This window comes from Nilaparvata lugens, chromosome 1, assembly GCF_014356525.2.
Source record: "Nilaparvata lugens isolate BPH chromosome 1, ASM1435652v1, whole genome shotgun sequence".
NCBI classification, from domain to species: Eukaryota; Metazoa; Arthropoda; class Insecta; order Hemiptera; family Delphacidae; genus Nilaparvata; species Nilaparvata lugens.
Window position 1 is genome coordinate 34562949 of NC_052504.1, and position 25786 is coordinate 34588734.

A 25786-nucleotide genomic window follows, 5' to 3' on the forward strand; every position below is an offset into this window, starting at 1 on the left:
TGAGTGAAGGTCTTATAAGTCCAGTACTTAAATTAGATTCTCGCCTCTTTCCGAGTCAAGGATTTATTGAAAATTGTTAAGTCCAGGACTTAAAACAGCGTGATTTCAAACCCTTGACTTGGGTAGCAGGGTTTATATTCAAGTACTAGACTTAACTGAGCAAACACAATTCAGTTATTGTTTTGGAGTAGATAATAAGCCAAATAGATATCATGGAATACCTAAATTATTTGGATTTGTCCATCTAAATTCATAATTTATAGTTTGCAAGTTCATTTAGGAATAAAATTGTATCAGAAATAAGCGTAAAAAACTAGCCTCATTTTACGGCTGTGACATAACCTAAAAATGTTCAAGGAAAATAATACAAGGATTGCCTTAGTATGGCCATCATCACATCTCCCAAAGTGAATATTATTAATCAATGGCATATTCAACATAATAATATAACAATAATAAATTATTATTCCAGTTTTTTCTCAAAACATACAAAATTTTTTATTCCAAAATCAATGGCAAGGATCAATGATAAATAATAGCATAACGTAAAATGGAATCCTTATTTTTTATTCATATTTCAAAAGGTTAGGTTTTGCTTGAATTTATAGATCTAAACAATACAAAGAAATCGAAACATATTTTCACAAAATAATTGTCACAAAACAGTTTGGAGAGCATTTGAATTATCCCGCTGCAATCATCTGTTTTGCTATAGGCCTAATGCCAACAATACAACAGCAAAATATTGAGAATTTCCCTCTATTACTACCTTAAAGTCCTGGACTCAAATAAGTCGAGTACTCAATAGACCCCGGAGTTTAGAACATAAACCTGTGACTCAGAGAGTTGATTTAAACCCGAGAGCTTATTTCAGTCCTGGACTCTGTAAGTCCAGAACGTATAGATCCCGAGCTCGGAAACCGGCCCTAAGTGTTTTTAACATAAAAATTGCATCTACCTCCTTTCCTGCAACTTCTGTCCTGCCTTCTACATAGGTGAAACCACCACTGCCATAAGCCTCCGGATCAACAATCACAGGGCTTCCTTTAAAAATAATACTTCCCTACCCATCCCTACCCATGGCTCTGAGCACAACAAGAACTTTGACCAATGCTTCAAAGTCAAAGTCCTTCCCCCACAGCCCCCTCCTTAGATGTCAAGACAAAAGAATTGGCTTTTATTTGGGTGCTTGGAGCTGCTTACAGTCCTGCTACCAACTGTTTAATTTAAAGTGAAATAAATTTCACAACTATCAAATATATATATATATATATATATATATATATATATATATATATATATATTTTAAATTTTCAATAAAAATGAAAAATAAATTCCATTCAAGTTCAATTCTACAATTCCTTTCTCCTCAATTTTAGTCTAATTCTTTTTTGATTTATAATTTTAAATCTGCTCTTTTCTATCAATTCATAAGCTACAACTTTCCTTATTCATAACTCACTCAAATCTTAAATATGGACATTGTAGCACTCCAATAGACAGAATGGCCCCTTGGAGGCAGAATTGAGACAGACAAATATAGGATTTACTACAGTGACTGTGATGATGATAGGTTTATTAAATGAAAAAGACTAAGAAATTGTCAAAAAAAAACACATATCTATTGATACTTAAAAAGACCGGTTTTGGTAATTACACCATTCATTGTCAATCTCTGATAAACTCAGTTTAATATGAATAATTATCACAATATCAACTTCTGAGCTACACAAAAAGATGATAGGTTTTATGATGGTGTGAGATTTGCAGTTAGGAAGGCAATAGCAGAAGCTGTGATCTAGTTTTAACCATGTATAATGAGATAATGTGCAATATTAGACTAGGAGAAAGATTGAGCAATATATCTCTTGTCAGATTCTATGCATCTACTGAAGATTCAGATGATGAGTCCAAGTACCAATTCTGTGAACTCCTTGAATAATGGTGGACAAGTTACCAAGTTTTGACCTGAAAGTCTTATTGGGAGATGCAAATGCAAAGGTAGGGAGAGAACAAATGTGGATGCCAGCAATTGGAAAAGAAAGCTCATCATGCAGGAGAAAGATACAATATAAAAGAGGATCAAAAAGCCATGGTTTCATCAAGAGTGCCAACAAAGAGGAACGAAGTAGATGGAAAAAAGCATGGATGAACAGCATTACAGGAGACTGGGAGCTATATACAGAGTCCACTGGAGAAACCATAAGCTGCCAAGAAGAAAAACACCACTCAACATTATTGGACTACTGAACAAAGCTGAGGAAGACAATACATCGAATAATGCAAGAGACTTCTAATTCACTCCACACCCCTATGGAGTGAAAAATAAACAAGGAGGCTTAGTAACTGATAGTACAAAAAGTACTAGAAAGATAGAGAGAATACTTCTGTGAATTACTAGATTTATTTATTCATTTATTTGCATAAATACATACATGGAGACAACAGGTTAAACCCTTAAATATCTTCTTGAAACATTACAACATTCTTCATTCAAAAATTTGATTGAAAATAAATTACAAGCTAAGAATAAAACAAGAGTAAAATAAAATAAGAACAAAATGAATTGAATAATAAAAAATTATTGTCCTAACAATAGAAATATGTTTTTTTTTAATAGAAAATCCTATATTCAATTTATTGCTAAAACTACTTTCCAAGAGAAAGATGAGAGGTGGATAAATATGCACTTAAAACTATCTTAAGGTGCGTACAGACTGTCGCTCTGCTCCGCAACCGAACGTCACTCCAGCAGAGCGATTGATGATCGACCGGCGAGCAACAATGGTTCGACCGGGGAATGCGAGAAGATCTACCATCTTCCGTAACGTTCATGATGGGTGCGTGGGCGGTCCGACTGTGGTTCGATGGTGGTACGAGGGCGGTACGATGGCGGTACGAGGGAGGAGCGTGCTCGGTGCGGGTTGGAAGCACGAATATGTGTACACAGCTTTACATGACATGCATGGTAATACAGAACAAAGAATCATGTGGGCACTGAGAAAAAAATTCATAAAAAAAGAAGAAAAATATGGTATGGCGCACTCACACAACTTTCCTTGCCGTTATGAAAATTGATCACCTGACGCTAGTGTACCCCTGCATCTCAAGTCTACTATTCAAAGATAAGAGACAGCTGGTGATTGGTCAATAACGCTGGAAACACACGAGGTCTGCTATCTCTTTGTAGTGGATGATTTAATAGAACCAACAGTTTGAAATTTGATAATCACATTTTCTCGGATTTCAAGCTTATTTTCAATTTTAGGTGAACATGTTACTGAACATTAATTGAAGAGATTTTCATGCTCAATCTTTTCCACTCGAAATTTTTTGTTTAAATTGCATCTGAAGCCTGATAATTGAGAATCTAAAATCAAACTTTGCATAGATGGGGCGGAGCTTCTGGAATTTTTACAGATATGTGACTTGTGGCAGTTGATAGAACTTATCGATGACTATTTTGGGTATAACTTTAATCAAAATCATTGGAGCCGTTTTCGAGAAAATCGCAAAAACCTTGTTATTGACAACATTTTCGCCATTTTAGCCGCCATCTTGAATCGCATTTGATCGAAATTGTTCGTGTCGGATACTTACATTGTAAGGACCTTACGTTTTAAATTTCAAGTCATTCCGTTGATTGGGAGATGAGTTATCGTGTAGAGTCGTCTTAACGATAGAAGTGAAATTTGAAATGTTTACAAAGATGGCCGACCTTTGCTCTGAACTTGGAATGCTGACAGCGCTTCACTTGGCGTTTTGTGAACTATGAGACATGATGATCATTATTATTTATTATTAAAAAATACTTTATTTTATTCTATTTCTGTTAATTTTCTTGAGTAGGAACTTAACTCTTTCAACTTGTACTCTTATTTTCTTGTACATGTACATGTACATAATTTTATATAATTACTATTTAAATGAACTCACTAATGGCGCTCATGTGTTACTTTTGCCAGTAGAGCCAAAATTTCATTATTAGGTACTTTACTTAATATTTTCACATAATCTTCTTAATTATATTGTAGGCCCACTGTATACATCTAAAATTTTGTACTTTTGTTAACTTTATTACTGTTATTATTTTGTGATTGTAGAAATGTCCGTGAATTTATTTGGCAAATAAATTTTAATATCAATTGACTTAAACATGTATGGGAAAGCTTTGAAATTCTTCAAACCTACAAAGTATTATTGCTTGGATACATCCATTTGCTAGTTATTTTAATAATATTTGAAGCCAAAACAAGAAAATATCCAGTTTCTTGATAGATTTTTAATATTATTATCATAGTTAATAGTACATCATTTCAGTTTATAGTTAGAAAACAGCTTTTGAATTTGCCAGTTGATTACTTTAATTTAAATTTGCCAGTTGAGCAAGCTTCATGATAGTGTCAGAAAAATTTCAAAATAATAATGAAACGACTTTTTAATTATTCAATATAAATACCCATAATCTAGAATAACAAAACAAATCAAGTTGGCCATCTCGTCAGCATTCCAAGTTCAGCTTTCAGGGCGGCCATCTTGTCAACATTCCAAATTCGACTTCTATTGTTAGGTAAATTGTTATCGTGTACACAGACGCACATACACACACACACACACACACACACACACATACAGACCAATACCCAAAAACCACTTTTTTGGACTCAGGGGACCTTGAAACGTATTGAAATTTAGATATTGGGGTACTTTAATTTTTTTCGGAAAGCAATACTTTCCTTACCTATGGCAATAGGGCAAGGAAAGTAAATTTGATTCCATGAAATAGCCTATGAATGTTTGTATGATATAAGACTACCTTAAGCTGTGTACACATATTCGCGCATCCAACCATTCCAATGCTCCTCCCTTGTACTGCCCTCGTTCCTCCATCGTACCGCAGTAGCTCCGCCTCCGCTCGGCAGTCGCACCCATCATGAACGTTACGGAAGATGTAAAGGTGCATACAGACTTTCGCTCTGCTCCGCAACCAAACGTCACTCCAGCAGTGCGATTGATGATCGACCGGGGAGCAACAATGGTTTGACCGGGGAACGCGAGAAGATCTAACATCTTCCATAACGTTCATGATGGGTGCGTGGGCGGTGCGACTGTGGTTCGACGGTGGTACGAGGGCGGTACGAGGGAGGAGCGTTCCTTAATTCCTTAATTCCTCCTTCTACATCCATGACCAGGGAACTGGATAGATGGCGTCGAATGGTAAGATGACAGGTCAAACTATATTGTCCTTGTAAGCATTAAAATACTCATTGACTGAGTAGAATGGGTTCCTCTTCAGCCAGATCTCAACTCGGTTTTTAAAAGCAATACCCTGCAGGTTCTTCACACCAGCAGGCAGGTCATTGTATAGGCGCAGTGCAAATATTGGGAAGGAGTCTTTTCTCTTGTTGGTTCTGCAGCGAGGTATGTCAATGTCAAGTCTCCTCCTTGTAGCGTGCACATGACGATCAGCCCTCAGCACATGACTGCCCTCGGTGTCCTTAACATGCAACAGACTCAACAGTATGTACTGGTTGAAGACCGTAAGGATGCCCAGGTCAATGAAGATAGGCCTACAGTGCTCACGATGCCCTGCTGAGGTGATCACTCGAAGTGCTTTCTTCTGGAGCATCAGCACACTTTTGCAGCCCGCTGCATGCCCCCACAGCAGAAGTCCATACAGCAGATGGGAATGGAAAAGGGCAAAGTATACCATCACCATATATTTCCTGCTGAGAAGGGCTCTGAGTCTACGCAGCAAGTAGATTACTCGTGCCAGCCTGGTGCAAACTCCATCAATATGGCCAGCCCATGTCAATTTTGAGTCAATGACAAATCCCAGGAGTTTCACCACTGATTTATGGGCAGAGTCAGCAAGGCTGCGAAGTCCACAAACCAGTTGCTGAGTCTTCCCCTCATTCAAGCAGAGTCTGTTTCTCTCAAACCACTGCTTGGCATCATCAAAAACTTGCTAAGCCTGCAAGCCAGCTTGTTCAACCGTCCGCCCCCTAGAGTAAATTGTGGTGTCATCCGCAAACATCAGCACCGGTCCAAGAAGCCCAAGATCATTGATCATGACCAGGAAGAGTAGTGGGCCCATCACCGATCCCTGTGGCACACCATGATCCACCTGCATAGGCTGTGAGAGAGCACCTCCAATGGATATGATCTGCTTCCATCCAGTCAAGTAGGATCTGAGGGTCACAAGCACCTCACCACCCAGTCCATACCCAGCAAGCTTCTCAAGAAGAATTCCATGAGGCACGCAATCAAATGCCTTACTCAGATCAGCAAGGACCAGGTGAACAAGATCTCTCTCCTCAAAGGCTTTAACAACAAAATCAATCATCTCTGAGACAGCTGTAAACGTAGACCTTCCACTTCTAAAGCCATGCTGTGCGTCAGAAAAAAGATTATTCCTCTCGAAGTGGAACACAAGTTGCTCCTTCATTAGGACCTCAAACACCTTACCCAATACAGGAATGATTGATATAGGTCTATAGTTGTTCATAGACTCAGGGTCACCCTTTTTGAAGACTGGAACCGTGCGGGATAACTTCAGGACATCAGGAAAACAGCCATGTCGCCGCGTGCTCGGTGCTGGTTGGAAGCGCGAATATGTGTACACAGCTTTAGATCTTCTCACGTTCCCCGGTCGAACCACTGTTGTTCCCCGGTCGATCATCAAACGCTCTGCTGGAGTGACGTTCGGTTGCGTAGCAGAGCAAAAGTCTGTACGCACCTTTAGACCAGTTATAGAACTGTTCTATAACTTCTATAACTGTTCATTAGAACAGTTCAATAACTGGTCTAAGTAGATAGCGCAATCAGCAGTGACAACCAGACGACCGGTTTTTAGGTTTTAGGTTATGTTAAAAAAGAAAACATTGTCACCAATAACGTGAGTTATGAAAATTATTTGATTTGCAGTTTCTATAAAAATATGTAGTTGGAGAAAAATGTTGTGTACATCACAAGTGAAAAATGTTTTTTCTCCCTCAGGGAAATTGTTGCCTCGACTTCGCCTCGGGCTTCAAACTTTTCCCCTCAGGGAGAAAAAGCGGTACTTTTCACTCTAGATATACAAATAACTATTTAAAAATAGCTAATTTAAAAATACAAGGTAATACAACATAAATTGAAAACTCAAAGCTCAACTTTTCGAACAGTCAGTTTACTGTCTACTCTTTGTTTGAGCAAATTTTTATTTATGAAATGTGTTTTGTTAAAAGACAACGCGCCCAGAGATAGATTTTGAATGCTTGATATATCAAATTTGAAACGAATCTTGTAGTTTCATCTCATGAAAAAGGAAATGAGATAATATATATATAATGATACATTTTCATATCATATATTATCAAATTTTTCCCTATTTTAGTTCTCATAGATCAAGTCCTCTGTCCTTGAAACAGAAAACACTTGCTGCCTGTACGTAGCTAATCAGCTGATTGTATTCTGCAGTTCTGCATCCCTCCAGCATTCTGCTTCTGGGAATTGCGATCTGCAATGCAATCTTCTGAAGCGGAGCTTCAGATTTAAGCTGCAAGAAGACTGGAAAGAAAACCAGAGTTTCGGTTTATAGTGCTCGAATTGTAGACTATGGAAAGAGTTGACATCATGAGAAGTCGAAACTGGAATATGTGGTTTTTGTTTTTTAATTATTAATTTAATTTTTTTATCACTCCAAATTACTGTTACTGGTATAAATAATTATTTGTTGTTTCAATGGAAGTTGACGAAGGAGTACAATCAACCAACGATGATGCCAGTGAGTGCAAGAGATGTGCTGTACATTTGGGTTATTGGGATGATAAATATATTTATATGTTTGTGAAATCTGGCGACAGAAAGGCCCCAGAGATCAATCAAGGCTATTTCGCCCGTACTCGTGGAATTAGAATGCTAGTTGATAAATTTCTAAAGGTAAGATAATGTTTTAGAAATTGTCATTATAACATTGTTTTTTATAGAATAAAGTAGCTTTAAAATAGATAATAATAACCATCACACACAACATAGCGTAGCTTGAAATTTGCCAATAGACGTAAAGCCGTCGTATTTTCTGATGTTAAATCTACACTTCCGTACGCCGGTTTAAAATGGACAGATTGATTAACATTTGGAAACGCGTCGGCTACGATAAGCCTTTCAATAGACTTATTTCCAGCTACACTAAGTTGTGAAAACTAATAAGTAGAAAGGAAAGTCTATTTATTATTTGTTACAAAATTGTAAATAACCAAAAACTGAGCAGGGCAAATTGGAACGTGAGAGGGGATGTTTCATTAACCAGCCGGAGCATGAGTGGTGAAATATCCAACGTGGTGGCCCAACGTAGTTGGACCAAATTGTCGGATAGTGAATGGCCTGCTTTAGATTAAGGGCAAAGCCACATTAGGCATTTCTCATACGAGTCAGCAGGGTACGAAGATCTCCGATTAGCTGATTCCAAACTCCAAGCCAATCGGAGATCTTCCTGCCCTGCCGACTCGTCTGAAAAACGCTTGATGTGGTTTGGACTAGGCTCTTGATTTGATAGATAGGTATTCCAAATGTGTCTTATAGTTATGTGCATTACATTTATTTACACATACGTTTAGGTATTCCATATATATAGCCTATGTGTACACTATTGAACTATCATAACTGCTATCATGAGGACAAGGGGTGTGTACCTATAGGTTCTTGTAAAGTCATTACTAGCTCTTGCAAGCGTTTGGGCTATTTTTAAAATCAAAGTTTAGTTTTATTAAACCTAAATATGAACAGGCATTTATGTAAACTGTTTTCAGCAATTCAAACATTACTTAGCATACAGTAATCATTATGGTTCTGATCTTTTTTTTTTTGGTCTTACTACTAATTTCCTAGAGCAACATTCTATTGGAAATGCCTGGACTATACAGAAGAAAAATTGCAATTAGCTGTCTCCATTACAATTTATTTCCAAGTTACCATTTTGTAATAATTAACAGCAAAGCTTGTAGACAAATAATATTTATTGTCAAGCAAAAAAGGATTTGTTTAAAACTCACAAACCGCAAGTGCAACTGAACTTTCATATCAATATCACTAAACAACTCCTTTTTAAATGTTTTCTTGCTAAATAGTGTAGCCTACATCGTTCAATTTACAGAAAACAGGAGCGGCTTGTCAAATAGTAAACTTGGGTGCTGGATTCGATACATTGTACTGGCAGTTGAAGGAGCAAAGGATATCAGTTGCCAACTACATTGAATTGGACTTCCCGGCCGTTACATCTAGAAAATGCTATTACATAAAGAGGAACAAAACATTACTCAATGAAATCCATAATGAAGGTGAATATTAAAAAAAATCAAGAAACAATACCATTCTATGCATTATGATATATGGAAAAATATGCACACCAAATTTTAAAAATAAGGTAATAGGGTGCATGATTTTCAATGGAATTACTGTGACCATTGGTTTTTAAGCACCGGCATGAGAACACACCGGAAAAGCAGAGAGCCATCACCCAGCATAATTTTGTTAACTGCTGTTAACTTAATTGAAAAGTCCTCCAGGCCAGCTCTGATGTGCCATATTCTATGCCTCAGTCTAATGGGATCAATCTCTAATGTGTCATTTTTTTTTTAACATCTTTATTGCCCATAAAAACAAAATACAAAATAAAAAACTTACAAAAGAAATATTCTAGATTATAATAATATATTATGCTATTTTACAAATAAATTAAAATTACATGGCACCACCCAGCAAGGGCAAAACCCTGACCGCTGAGTGAGAGTATCAGCTGTTCAGACAATATAAAAATTTATTTACTAATAATCAAAGCTACAAAAAATCAAAGTTAACAATAAATTACTAGTAATTATAATATTTGACTGATGTCGAAGAAAAATTTTTGTATCACCCACTTATTTATCTGTTCCATCCTCTGTCTACCCCTATTAGAAAGATATTCTGACAATGCATTTGGCATTATATTTATTATTTTTGAGCTAAGATACCCCAATTGTCTTCGCACAATTGTCACATCTGAATAATTAATATTATAAATGTTATGAGATGTAACTCTCAGGTTATACATAGAAACGTTATTATTCACTGTAAATTCCTCCTTCCTCATCCATGCATAATAGAGAAGTTTCTTTATATAAATTTGACGTACTGTCATCACTTTAAATTCGGCAAATGTTTCACTACTAGAAAAAGCCCTTGGCTTATTAAGAATTGCTTTTATTATCATTTTTTGAAATGTAAAAATTTTATTCATGAAAACATCATACGCTCCTCCCCATACCACTAATTTCGTTATTAGGAATTCTCTGGTGGCGCATTCATTCATTTTAGAAGAATATTCAAGGTTATCCTTCATAATGATGGAAAATATATGCGATCTATTGAAGTTTTAGTGAAATACAGAGTGTGGCATGGGAAACGGACATTTATCAGTTGTTTGGCAATATTTTAACGTGAAATATTTTTCAAAATAGATTGACCGCACGAATTAAATGGAAAAAGCGACTCAATCGCAAAAGGTGAAAGAACATTTACATGTGAAGAACATTTTTATCAATTAAATTATATTACTCAAACCACTGAGTTTTAAAGTTCAATAAATCCAGCCCATCGAGATGAAGCTGGATTATAAGTTACAGATAGTTTTAATCGAAGCAGCAATTGATCTCAAACATCCTGCCCACCTCCTAATGCAATATACCTACACTAAATATTTTTTACCAACATAAAAGTTCAAAAAAATAAGAGAATCATCTACAGGGTGTCCACGCAGCGGGAAAACCGGGAAATCCGGGAATTGTACGTGAATTTCATTTGGGCGGGAATTGTACGGGAATTTTGTCGAGATACGGGAATTTTTTGACACTTCCGTCAACTAGATAATTGTAAACTAATTAAGGACAGAGTTGAAATTTAGCCAGTAGATGAGTGGTGTATTAGTGATGGATATGATGCAGGTTGGTGTATCGATGTGGCGTTTTATAAATATTGTGTATCGATACGGCGTTTTATCGGTGCGTGTATTGATAGATTCTATCGAAACGAGGGGTTTTTTTCGATATTCATTATTAAGGAATGTTTATTTATGCCGAACCGAACCTCGAACAGCGCAGCTAACCGTGCACTTCGCTGCGCAGCGCGCCGTGCAGCGAACCGCTTAGCGGATTCAAATAATAAAATGCTGTCAAGTGGTGATCTTTTTCAATTATAATAATGAAACATCTGTACTGTTGATTTATTTTTCTAATTTCGGCTTCAAATCATCAGTTTTCGTATTGTCAATGATATCTGAAATAATTTCAAGACATAATAATGTTCCAATCACTGATTTTTTTTAAACATGATTAGAATATTATTTGATTTGGATTCTCTTATCATATTTTCTTGTGAATCAATAATTGATCATCCATTGAATCGATAGATACTAAATAAATTAAAACCAATTGGAGAATTCAATCTAACAGGCTCTAGGATATATTTGGTAACAAAAGTATTTAGAGTAGTTATAATAATCTATCACGTAAAATTATTAAGAATCTATATGCAAAATTGCAAGTTGATCAGTCCAGTAGTTTAGACGTGACCAGTACAGTATCATTTCATATTTTATTACTGCATAAAATGTTTCAACTCATGAGAGCCATTTTCAAATGAAATACATGAGTGCCATGACATTTGAAATTGGCTTACATGAGTTGAAATATGTTATGCAGTAATAAAATATAAAGAGGTATTGGATAATATTTTATATTCACTTCATTTCAACTTATAAATTTGAAATAGAGCGTCAAAAAATACTGAGAAATAGTTAACTGTGTTGTTTAGGTTGTGTGGAAGTTGAGGATCGATTGTCAAATTAGACAGCATTACACTGCTGTCTCAATAAATGTTTCCTCCAGTTCTATTTTCAGCTTGATGATCCAGCCCTTCTGGTCAAAGGTGAAGACATCACGTATCAAGTAGTGCATGACAGAACAGAAGGTTGATAGCCTTCGCCTATTTCCTAGGTATTATAAGAGAATGCATATTATTTTGTAAACTGTCACAATGATGCCTGAGCGTTAATAAACATGATTAAATAGTTTCTGTGGCTTGTAAAAAGAGGATTAACAAGAAAAAATATGGTGTGGTACACTCACACAACTTTCCTTGCTCATTGAACTGTAAGCCCCATTCTTAAACGAGATTAATTCACATAATGACGATTGGCGGCAACATATTTGAAACTACGATCAGACTTCTGTATTTATGTGTATATATAATATTGTTTTCAGAGTACTTTTTTCTTTGTGTAAATTGTGAAATTCGATTATTTTTTAAAAAGTCGTCAAAATAGCTGTTCTACAGATGAAATATCTCGTCTATGTGTTCTTTTTATGAACTGTTCTACCTACCTAGCTCATGCACGAGAAGGAGGTTACAAAGTTCATTTCTCAAGGATAGGGTGGACCCCCATTAGTTTCCCAGAAAGGAGACTCATGCCAGTTGATAGAGCTGATAAATAACTATACAGGGTATGAATTTGAAAAAAATCGGTCGTCATTTTTGAGAAAATCGTAAAAACATTTTTCTCAAGAATATTACGGAGCTCCTGCAATTTTCCCAGAAATGAGACTCATGTCAGTTGATAGGGCTTATAAATAGCTATCCATGGTATACATTTGAAGAAAATTGTTAGAGCTGTTTTCGAGAAAACCGTGAAAAACATTGTTTTTTAGTGATTATCCGGCATTTTTTCCGTCATTTTGGATTCAATTCTATTGAATTTCTTATTGTCAAATCCTCATGGTATAAGGACCTTAAGTTTAAAATTTCAAGTCAATCGGTTGATTAGGAATGGAGTTATCGTGTTCACATACACACACACACACACACACACACACACACACACACACACACACCACACACACACACACACACACACACACACACACAGACCAACACCCAAAAATCATGTTTTTGGACTCAGGGGACCTTGAAACGTATAGAAAACTTGAAATTAGGGTACCTTAATTTTTTTTGGAAAGCAATACTTTCCTTACCTTTGGTAATAGGGCAAGGAAAGTAAAATCGGGTGGTTTCAACAAGATGAGGCTTATTCAGTCAGAGCTTCTAAGGTTGCTCTCAGGCACTTGTTCCCTACCTTATCTAACAACTTGGTGTACCGTGGTTACCCATATAATCACATTTATTTGAATGTGATGTCTGATTATGGTAATAGGTATTATTGAAAAACACACGTCTGTGGTATGTGCATCAAACTCTCGTAGTGTTTTATGAAGTCAACAAAGTTTTGTAAGTGTAGAGGCATGTTTTGTAAATAGTAAAGATAAATTTTTCTGATAGCATCATCAGATCATTAATGAAAATTGCATCACTTAAAAGTGGTAATTTCCCGTACATGACTACTGTATTCGGCATAAATTCACATAGCAAATAGCCAAATTTCTGATTAGTTTGCGATTTTCCGTTTCCCAAGTACCACTTTGTATTGAATATTCAATAAACACAATTAGCTTTGTGGCTTCTATAGTGAGGTCCACGTTATAATGGCAGTGGATAAAGATAGAAAATTAGCTATGCCGATTCTCTGCATTAAATTATTCTATTTCTACACTGTCAAAAACATAATTGGCATCGTTGTAGACCTAGAAAAGGATAGTACCACCGGCTTTGTCAAATGATAGACAAGGATAGCAAAACCAAAGTTGATAAAATACTGTCATTATAACGTGGATCTCACTATATGAAATCTGGCAGCACTGTACTTCATAATGCTGCAATCTAAAATGTGCACAGTCTACACTCTGCTTAAACTCCTATTCTTACTTTATTGTGGATAATCGATGCACCAGTCGCTTGCCGACAAGCATGATGTGTCGTCTTGTCTTTCAGTCTCAGAGTATTCGACACTAATCTGAACGTGACCATTTTAAAACACATGCCTTGCCACCGAGATCAGTACATATTTGATTGTTGGCAGATGGAGAAGTGAGACTGAGCGCGACGGACATGCACGCCGGCAACTATCACTTGGTCGGCGTCGATCTTCGCAATCTGGCAGAAGTCGAGCAAAAACTCATGCAGTCAGAAATCAACACTGAGCTGCCAACGTTGTTCATATCAGAATGCGTTCTAGTCTACATCGAATCTACGTTCACTCTGCGTCTACTGTCCTGGATTTCGTCGAAATTTCCGCTTGCACTGTACATCAATTATGAACAAGTGAGTTGGTTATATAATATAAATAATATAGTTATATGATCTATATAATATTGGTGAACTGAGGTTAGAGGATATATACAAATTTGGAGAACCGAGTATTTCATGATTTCTATCTATGATGGGACCAAAATAACTAGGTGACGATATAGCAGCATGTAATGTGGGGCTGTCTCGAGCAGTTACTATACCGAGACGGCACTATAGTCTGTGTAAAATAAGTTGAGACTTGACTCTCCATTCAAAGAAATTACAGGGTTGGCAAATCGTGTAAAATTGCAACTTTTTCAAATCTCCAATTTAACGTAAAAATTGGATGTAGATCATTCATGATATCCCAGTAGTGCTAATGAAGTTTTAGGGTTGAAGGATTAAAAAGAAATTCGACTTTTTCGATTAAATTGGAAACATCGCAAAAATATGTTCTTCTTCTTCTTCTTCTGAATATCATTTCTCTCAGAATCATGGAGCGTCTTAAGGCATAAGAATTTTATATCAGAATAACGGGGAGAATGCCTCCTTTTTATTGGGCCTGGATCATTTTTATCTGACCTATGTGAAGTGGGGTAAGTGCGGACCACATTTAAAAAAGTTGACTTTTGATAATTTTTTCTGAAATGGTTTTATGAGTAAAAGCCACCAAACTTATACCAAAATATTCTTTGAAGAGTTCTCTATCAACTCCAAGTACTAGTTTCACTAATATTATCTCCAAAAAAAATAGAAAAAAAGAAGCAAAGTCTACACATGGTGTACCCCACCAGTTGGGGTAAGTGCGTACCCGACTGTTGTTTCGCCTTTGAATAGCACTATCAAAGCGAGTTGGGCATGTGCAGAAAGAGCCGTTTTTAAGCTTTAAAATAAAATTTGCAGATTGCATTTTTTTTGTTCGGGAGATATAAACTTTTTTGTGCGACCATGTTGGGTGCCCCCAAAATACCTTACCCCAAAAAGTTCTAGAATATGCTCTTAAAATCATATTTCTTGTAACAAAAACATCACTATTGATAACTTACCTCAAAAATATCAATGGAGAGTGTGTTGAGCCTCAAATTTCATTAGTTTCTTAATTTTTTAATTGTTGATTGTCTTTTTCATATTATTTTGTCATTCTCATAAAAATTATTAATCGTGCTTTTATTTCTTCTCTAAAATTAATCAGTGTATTTACACTATTTACACTCATTGTTGTCGCACTCTATTGGAGGTTGTATTGAGGCAATCCAACACTGAAGATCATCTCTCCTCTTCTTCCTAGTGATGGACTGGGAATGACAGTTATGATCTGGTCTTCATTGATGTCGGTAACGTCGTCAGTCTATCGATATTTCAACATTTATTCAACATTTCAACATCGATATTCCTAATATTTTTCTCAAAAACCTTACACAGGGCTCTCCATACTCATTCTTCCTCTCTATTTGTCCAATGAAATATTTAACACTGGCTTTCAAAGGGAATTTCATGAGAACCCAGTCCTGCACTCTCCACTCATCAGCTCCAATGCTCAAAGCATTAGTTACCTTGTCAAATTCTTCATTTTGTAGTATGGTCTTCAAGTAGTCTTCATCATCTGATGAATCTGTCAAATTACGAATACCGGTAATGTCTTCTTCGGAACCGCTATCTTTTGTGTTTTTATTGCCCTGTCCTTTTTTTGTTTGGACAAATTTTGCCTTCTTACCTGTCTTATCTGTCTTCTCTTTGTTTTTCTTTTTCATTTCCCTTCATTTCTTTTGCTTTGCGCTTAGCTTCTTTTACCTGTTCTTTCTGTTTCATTTCCACCTCTTCAAGTCTTTCCACAACCTCTTTAGTAGTAATGACCTCTGCTCGTGAAGCGACTTTTCTCCTCCTTACAAATTGAGCTGGTGATGAACCAATACAAGCACAGAAAAAGTATTTACTTACATTGCAATATTCCAGCAGTAAAAGTTTTGGATATAATGCGCATGGTGCGCATTTACCCCATTTCAGTGGTCTGCACTTACCCCAACATGCAAATTCTCTGGGGTAATTGCGGACTCGGGCTTGATGACATTATCTGATAAGATAGACCAAAATAAAATATACGATGAGAAACCGCACAATTTTTCTTATATAAAACCCTTTTTTTGAAAGAAAAAACACTCTTAAGAGGTGTTTAAAAAATTGATGATAAAACTTCTACCAACTTTGACCCTGAGTGAAAATGTAGAGGTATTTTCCAAGATACATCACTCACACAAATAATAATTTATAAGCTGAAAACAAGTTGAGGAATTTTGTAAAGGGTTAAAACTAACATGTCTACTTCACTAAAATGGAATACATTGATATTTATTCATTTTAAGGCGCGAGTCCGCACTTACCCCAACTACGCACTCACCTACTGCACCTCTATAGTAAGTTATTTTTTAAATTAATGATCATGTTCGTCAATGTCGAGACATTTCGAGCAGAAAACATGAAATTTTCGACATGCTAGAAACGTTTCTGTTTCAAAAGATAAGTGGGTGGTGAAAGCGAGAAAGTTTCTCAGAAATAATTGAAATTAATTTTTTAATTGTCAAAGGTAGTCGGAGGATCGCATTTTGGTCACCTGGCCTCCCTTGACTCAGCCTCTTGACCCACATTTGTGCCTGGGGTTTCACCCATCTCTGGTCTCTTGGATTTTTTCTTTTTGCCACTCCGAAACTTTGCAGGGTCAAAAGCCTCACCTCCCCCAAGAAGTTTTGCCTGAATGGCCGCCTTTCTTTGAGTAATGGTGAGGTTTGGTCTCTCCACCCACAAACTGCTCGGCTGCTCTATTGCATCCTCAGGCATTCCTCCATATTCTTACTTTTCTGGACTTCTGAGAAGCATCCTCCCTCTTCAGTTGGGATGGTGTGATTGAGCTTACGTCATCCATGTCGTGATCAGTAGAAGCCTTCTCAATGTTGATAGCCTCTACATAATAGTGCAACGAAACCTCCTGTGTTCCTGAAGCACTAATTTCAGATTGAGGAACCTCCTTGATGGGGCAGATCTCGATAGGTTTGAACTTCTGGAGTTGCCTGCCAGAGCCCCGCATGTCTAGGCAAGGCTTAGTACTACAGGAGGGCGCCTGGTATTCTGCAGGCATCGTTAGATACATCATAAAAAGCACCACCCATCATCACGGTCCACATCACACCTTGCGTTGGCCTGAGAACCAGTAAGAATATGGCCAAGGAAGGTCTACAGATAGAAAAAGAAAGAAAGAATGGCACAAAGCTTAGCAATGAAAAAGTGCCATTCTAGAAATGAAAAGTTCCAAAGCATATTAAGAAGGAAAAGGAGGGCTTTGGAAAGAGGGTCCCTTTTAGTCGCCTCTTACGACAAGCAGGGATGCTGTGGGTGTATTGTGGTTTTTCAACAAATTGTTGAGTACGATGTTCGACTCAAAGCTCCACCAACTCTCATGGGTATGACTCTGATACCCTCATACCCATGCTGACGGACATGGTTGCGTGGACTGACATCTGTTGCATCTGAGGCAAGCGGACCATTGATCCTTACTGAGCTTATAGCGCACAGTGCCACAGGCGTCTGTTCTCTGCTCATTCACTATAATTATACGACTGTTGCCTTCATCTTCCCTCATATCAGAATGTCTATCATCAAAATGATGGTACCGAAGATCGCTAATGAGTGTGACAGCGGCTAATAAGACTCCAAGGCCCGTACCGGTATGCACCAACTCGGTTTAAACGGAGATACGGTAGATCAACTATCAGTTCAAACACATTATAATAGATGCAACCATACCAACAAGTAAACATAGATTAGTGTTGAACTTAGATGGAGCATATTGCCCTCAGTCATTCTTACAAAGACATCACACAGAAGACGTTAGAGCACTTTTTGACTAAATTCGAGGTGTTTCTGACTTAATTCTACTTCTAATCATGAATTTGACATCCAAGTTCCAATTGATTTACTAGTTCGAGTTGACCTCGGTTGGTAGAGGTGATGTAATTTAGCTATTTGATCAATGTGCATATAATATTTCATGACCCTCGCCGTTTTCTTCTCAGTTTCCTTCCTCTTTTGGCTTAATGTATTTTCCTTCCAGTTGAATTCATTTTAATGACTCGTTTTCAGGTAAATATGGATGATAAGTTTGGTTCAGTAATGCTGAACAATCTTCGTGCCAGAGGCTGCCCTCTAGCAGGCGTAGATGCGTGCCAAAATTTGCAAACTCAAACACATAGGTAAAATTTAAACTCATAGTCCAAAACTTAAACTTAATCTAGAACTTAAATTGGTTTATTTATATAAATGGAAATAAAAATTTTTATTCAAATAATTCTATGTTTAATGTACAATAATTATATACATTTATAATCAATGCAATCTATTGTTATTGAACGAGCATTAGCGAGTTATCAATTTTTGACTTACTAAAGGTCAAAGTCGTTGTCCGTCTGTTTGTTCTACAATAGATTTAGAGAGAATTGATCAATCAGCTTCAAATTTTGAACAAGTATTCTTCGAACCTTTTTACAGGTCAAGTTCGTTGGACAACAAAATTGACTCACTCCTTCGTCCTTTCTCAAAATATAAAAATAACATTGAAAGTGCATAAGAAACATTTATTTATTTATCTATCATTTAGGGCAGGTTTCCAAGCTCGGGGATTAGCCAACTTCTAGACTTTAAACAGCTGGAGTCAAAATCTTGGCTTTCCGAAACGGGGCGTAGTCGTAATCCACGTTTAAATTAAATTTCGAAAAACTAGAAAATTGAACACAAAATAAAATAAAGAGTGAAGTTTTAGCTATTTCAAATTATTTAGGAATGTTTCATTTCTTCAAGGAAAAACGTTTCCAATGATAGAAATGAGAAAATAAATATTATCATAGAAACTACAACCACGCCCCTTTTCGGAAAGCCAATTTTCTGACTCCAGCTGTTTAAAGTCTAGAACTTAGCTAAATCCCGAGCTTGGAAATCGGCCCTTAGTCAGCTACAGAATACATTGCATGCAATTACTAAAGTTTTTCCTTTCATTCATAACACATGATTTCAGCTGGTTAATAGGCTATACAACATAATATTTACAACTTTTACATCAACAAACTGATACAGGTTGAGATATCATCCACAAGTACCTGATTGAAACTATAGACCTTATGGAAATACAGCAATAGACTGGCTTCTCCACACATCTGTGTAATCACTTGTCAGCTGATTAACTCTATAGTCTGATTTTTACTCTAATATTGGCGTATGAAGGAGGCTCCTTTTTCCTTTTATGTTATCCTTGAAATGCAAAATTTCCAAAAAACCTTGTATTCACGTCGACGCGCAATTAAAAAAGGAACATACCTGTCAAATTTCATGAAAATCTACTACTGCGTTTCGCCGTAAATGCGCAACATTTAAACATTAAGAGAAATGCCAAAACCTCACTTCGCTCGGTCAATTAATGTTTCATTTACAGGTTAGTTGATATCCATCCTACAAGTTCCCAGTTTAATTTAGTTTTGAATGGTTGTTTTGCATTGTAAACTCATTGATGATGTCACTTTCAGGTTTTTAGATGCGAAATTGTAAGCACATTAATTATCGATTTAATGTGACTTTCAGGTTTTTGGATGCAAAATGGGATGGCGCAAAAGCGTGGAATATGGTGCAAGTGTATGACGCGATTCCTGCCAGCGAGAGACAACGAATCGAGAAGATCGAGTTCCTGGACGAGCATGAGCTGCTGATGCAACTGTTCCAACACTACTGCATCAGCATCGGCTGGAAAGGCCAGCTGTTCGCTGACTTGGACATAACATAGCAACCAGAGGGCCATGGACATGGACAAGGCTTTTTGCCTCATTTCCAGGCCCTGTCAATTTAATTATTCTTGTCGTTATTACTGTAATACTAATGGATTGTATTGAATTCGCCCCCACCTGCATGCAGCAAATTATGTGTATAATTTGTAATACCCGTGCATCAAATACTGCTTCAACCCCTTGTACATAATAACAGTATATGTGACTTGTTTGTGATTGATTTCAGTTGTTATTTTAGTCACAAAATATTTTCACTGTTTTAATTACTGTACTTCCATTATATTTGTACAAAAGAACTTGAACATTTTCAAATTCTAGTGAGATTTACTTTGAAATGTCAGCATAGCTTTTGAATAACATGAATACTTCCCATTCATTTTGACAGTTCGATGTGAAACAAAACTTTTATTATGTTTTGTTAAAAGCTTTTAAATAAGTCATATTAATTGTGTACGTATTGTGCGCTTTGATATATACTTATAACTGATATCTCAATGTTATTATCATTCTAGTGTAAAAAATCGAGAAAATCTTATATTAAATCTAAATGTAAAATATTCTAATAACTTCATTCAGCAATCAACTATCAGTAAGTTAATGATATTATGTTCCCGCTAACACTCGCGCTACGGAAAATATTGATGAGAATTAAAATTCAGTATTGCTCATTATTTCAGTGATTATTTTTATAGATATGAGTTATAGTCCTAATTGTTTAGTTGAGCAATCTCCGAGTCAAGGTAGTTATAATCTTGCTGATAAGGTTGATTCGAATCCATGAATCCAAGTCCATATTAAAATAGTATTAATTTATAGTTGGTGAAACAGATATTCTTGAAATTCATGTCATTTTATATGGATTATTAGTGTTTGTTTGTGTGCGGTTCGGTGCACTCGTCAGACCGGCCGGCCGGCCACAACCAAGGCCGATGTGAGCTGAGCAGTCCAATCGAAACACTCAACCGAATTTTTATATCTAGAAAGTCTTTTGCTCTTTCTAAAGTTCAAGCACTTTCTTCAACAGCATCAGAATTCATTCAATTCTCATAGCGCGAGTAATCGCGGTTTATTAATTACAATGAATCAATAACTTTGGCCAAGCTTTTAATTATTATTGTCCAATAACAATAGAGTTGGATTTTTTATTTTCAATCAGTCTAAATAATTTTCTCTGTGAAAATTCATGGCTCATGTTTTAAATATGTAGATAGATATCTTGATTTGTAAAGATAATATTTTAATCCTTGGGTGTAGTCCTTGTTAATCTATCTCCTAATTTCATGTTTCTGTGATAATTCCCTTTTTCTAAATATTATATTATACAACGTTATTTTAATTAATATTTGTAATGTTTATCAAATTTAAATGTTATCGAATAAAATTTAAGGTTTTGTTTAGAAAATTGTTTTAAAGCACAATTAATTTAACATTTGATGTATGAGTGTTTTTGCTCTGTTGGAAACCAGATTAAAAATATAGTTTCCTCACATTGAATGTTTCTTTGATATACTTGTATTGCATTTCAGCTCAGACGATTGTTTGTTTCTACAGATATTTGTAGAAAGAGAAATATTATGACCTTATCAAATCTAGGATCTTTGAACTCCAGTGATTACTTGGCGTTTCTATCATTGATATAGTTATTCATACTACTTACAGATACTTTTAGCTATTCAAGATTCGATTTGCTACTTGTTTATCGGCCGTTTAACGGATAAAACCTAAAGGATTTTCATCTGGCTAAAACCGCGTTGAATCACTAATTTCTTGTGATTGGATTTATGTAAAACATGAAAACTTTACATAAAATCATAGCCAGTCTATGATTTTAAATTTTGTTTTTGTACTGTTGAATCGCTCAAGTTGGCTTGATTTTTCCTTTTCTACGAAAAAACATTTTTTGAAAAAACACAGTTTTTTTGTCATATCCACATTTATTAGATTTGTATACAGGATTGAAGTATTAGATACAGCTGAAGATGCGTTGGTTTCAACACGAAACTTCAGTCCTGTATACAAATCTAATAAAAGTGAATGTGACAAAAATAAAACTGTGTTTTTCAATTATGGAGAAATTTCTCAATATCAATTCCCATTCAACAATTTTTTTTTCAAAACTTTATTTGTTACAGCTACATGAAATCATGACAAGATTTGCTATTATTGTATATTTTTCATATCTTCATTTCTTGTTTACAGGCATACCGAAATATTTAACCTAATAAGAAAAATGAATAATGTTTTTCATTAAATTTAAATTTTAGATGTTTTATTTTTAAGTTCCTTTGAATTTTCAATATGACTTTTCCAGAAATCATTGCATAATACGATTATTTTGTTGTTGCGTTTTGTGCTGCAGTTTGGATTTAATTAATCTACTATCCATTTTGCCTCAAGCAATTGAATCAACAGTTTAACTTTCATGTTATTGTTTTTAAATGTGATGTAACTTGAATCGTCAGGAAAAGAATAATCAAATAGTGATTTTTGCAAATATCTGCTACAGCATTTTACAACTGCAAACACAAAACCTTGCTCATTTGAAAGTTTAATGAAAACAGAGGCGATTTTGAATATTTCCGTTAACTTTTTGTATCTCATCTCTGATCTCTCTTCATTATTATGTGGTGATGATATTATTTATTTTTCCAAAAAATTTCATGAGAGTGCAGGTATATAAATCATACAAGATAAGCGGATTAAACAAAATAGCTATTTATGAGTGAATTCTTGATTTTTATTTACATTATTCCCTTACATTTACAACAGGCTCTCCAACTTTTATAACATTTACTATTCTAATGAATTGCACTTCACTTCATATTATTTACAATTGAGATATTAAAAAATAGTTTCTTAGTTGATTTTCATTATCGCTTATATACATTTTATTAATAAGGTAACTGCCGTCTTATTTGCATCTAATGTTTCTAGTTTAAAATAATCCAAAAAAAAAATTCTGTACTTTTCTGATGTAATTAATTGAACACATCAAACTCTTGAAAGTCTCATAATTGTGTATTTTTATATGGATATAATTATAATATAGAAATTGATATTGCACTATCCAGAGACAATTAACCTTGTGAATGTCATACCCTATAAATATTTCGTAGTTGTTACCCCAAATTATTATTGTAGTGAAAAATGTTGAATTGTCTTCTTGTTTCGCAGAAATTGAACCATCTCTAAATTACTTACACGTCCTTACATTTTTTTGGACTTGGTATCCATCACATCATTCAGAAGATTATGAATGTCACGTAAACCCACTCACTGTCAAGTAAAATAGGGCAGCATTCTCCATTACACAATTTCTTACCACTCTTAAAATATCAAATATACCTCCTCTAAATCATGGGAATTGATCGGATTTTCCTTGGAAGGTAAACTAAAAGGACTGATAATATTGAGCCTTTGAAATACTATGATATCCATACTACCACAGTTTTTCATTCTGAAAAGAGATTGAACATTACTTTATGAGTAAAACAGTTCATTTTATCTTTATCAATTGGTAATGTTTAATACCTGATGTTTTAAAGTATTAATCATTATTATGATTTTTCAAAACTTCTCAATTATTCAACTGATTATGGAATGCAGATGAAAAGCTATTCATGAATGTATTCCATGATGATATATTCGGATATTCTGTAGTAAACAAGACTGAAATGACTAGAAGCTAGAATCAAGAACAATTGCATCAGTCCATTTAACTGATACTGATTGATTTTAGGTCTCCAAAAAGTATTTTGATTAGACAATAATTTTTGTGTAATATTTAGTTAATATTTTTATATACGGTAATCCCTTTAACACATAATCTCCCATTTTTGTCAGTTTGTACTTTCTTTTAACAAAAATTTGGGTTAAGTATGACATATTAATTTATGGTGTATGTGATATGGTAATCTGTATGACTGAAATGGGAACTCTTGAATAATTTTTTCTCTAAAAGGTTTTTAATCTACAAAATATAGATATTGTGATGAAAATGGTAGCAGTTTTCTATTAATATTCGACCCATTTTACTGATCAGATGCAAAGTATTTTCAACTGTAATATTAATGTAATAAAGAACTTATTCAATGTGATCAAGTTTTTTTTCTATAACCATTATTTGAATCTAATTTCTAACAACTCACCCAAACCTTCCAATTTTGATCAATTTGATCAAAAATAGGCTGGATTGAAATTACTAAATCTAATTATCAGTCGAAATTGGGACAGCGTCATTGAACAAACTAAGATGTTGATAAGACTGCTGATCAATTCACTACATTCTTTCAGAACATAATTAAATCTAATACCTCCATAATTAAGCTTTCAGCAAAAGACCCAAATTAAGCCATGACTAGTAATGAAAGTGACTATTAATAATCCAAGAAAACCGTGGGCTGTTATAAAGGAAATCTCAGGAAGTCCACCTAATAAGCAAAATGTTCCTATTTGAGCATTCACCCAATCTGAGGACGTAACCAATGCCCAAAAGATCAAAAAGACGAGCAATAATTTTAATCAATATTTGTTGGCAGTTGGGAAAAAACTTGGCTGAATCCATCGCGGCACAAAGTGCGCCGGAAATAACATAAGAGGATCATGCTGTGGAGACTGTCTTCAAGTTAATTAATTAAAGCTGGATTCGCACACAACAGTTAACAGTGAAAATATATAATTGCCATAAGTTCTAGTAGAATTATTCATACTCGCACGGCCAGGTTGAATAGGCCGATCTGCCCCAACAATTTCTAACTAGGTTGGATTTCTAATAAGAGTTTTCTAAAATAACCTAGACACACTGACACTGCCTTTTCATAATCTAGCCTAGATTAAACTTAGCATTGAGATGAATCGTTCCAAAGTGCTTTTAAAACATCTAAGTTGATTCCAAACTGTAAATCGGGGCCAAAAAACTATTTTTTCTAACAATAGGCCAATTTCTTAATTTGTTACAATGTCAAAAATTCTTGAAAAATGTATCAAGATACAATCATAAAAGTAACTTACCTCACCAAAAATAATTTGATCTCTGAAAACCAATATTGCTTACTTCTGATGCTCCAATTTTTTGAAAAACGGTGAACTAAAATGGTCAGGCCAGAAGTAACACTAAAGCTGCGTACACATATACGCGCTTCCAACCCGCACCGTTCCTCCATCGTACCGCAGTCGCTCCGCCCCCGCTCTGCAGTCGCACCCATCATGAACGTTACGGAAGATGTTAGATCTTCTCGCGTTCCCCGGTCGAACCACTCTTGCTCCCCGGTCGATCATCAATCGCTCTGCTGGAGTGACGTTCGGTTGCGGAGCAGAGCGAAAGTCTGTACGCACCTTAAGCCGGACACGAACAGACATAATGAACTCTCAGACCGAGAGGGAAGGCTTTAGCATTGAAGTAGGTGAGACCATGTGACACCAGTAAGTTGTATATGCGCAGTGTATGTTTGTGTCGTGTCTGGCCTGGTGTGACTTTACCCTAACGTAGGTACCGTAACATTTTTTACTGAATAATCTGAACGTTAGCGCCAGTCGCTTTCGACGTGTTCTCTGGCAGGTCAGTTGTTCGCCTGTCAGACGAAAATGTCAAGTGAAATGTAGTCAGTGGCTCGCCTTATCGGTTATAGCGGGATAGCAGGACCTCCTATATTCATCGGTCCTTTATAACCAGGAGTCCTGGTTATAGGCTTTGCTACACTTCAAACCAAAACCATTAAAAAACATAATTTCGCTTGACTCTAAATAGGTTATCAAGGCGGATTTTAAGT

The 25786-nt window shown here is 35.6% G+C and overlaps 1 protein-coding gene across 1 annotated transcript; it reads left to right on the forward strand.

Annotated features, from left to right (window-relative positions):
• Positions 1-7438: 7438 nt before the first annotated feature.
• On the forward strand, positions 7439-24115 carry LOC111051844 (leucine carboxyl methyltransferase 1). The gene is made up of 5 exons (XM_022338415.2): positions 7439-7923; positions 9137-9320; positions 13991-14232; positions 18331-18440; positions 19819-24115. The coding sequence occupies exons 1-5, from the start codon at positions 7726-7728 to the stop codon at positions 20015-20017; spliced, it is 933 nt and encodes a 310-aa protein (XP_022194107.2). The 5' UTR covers positions 7439-7725; the 3' UTR covers positions 20018-24115.
• Positions 24116-25786: the final 1671 nt, after the last annotated feature.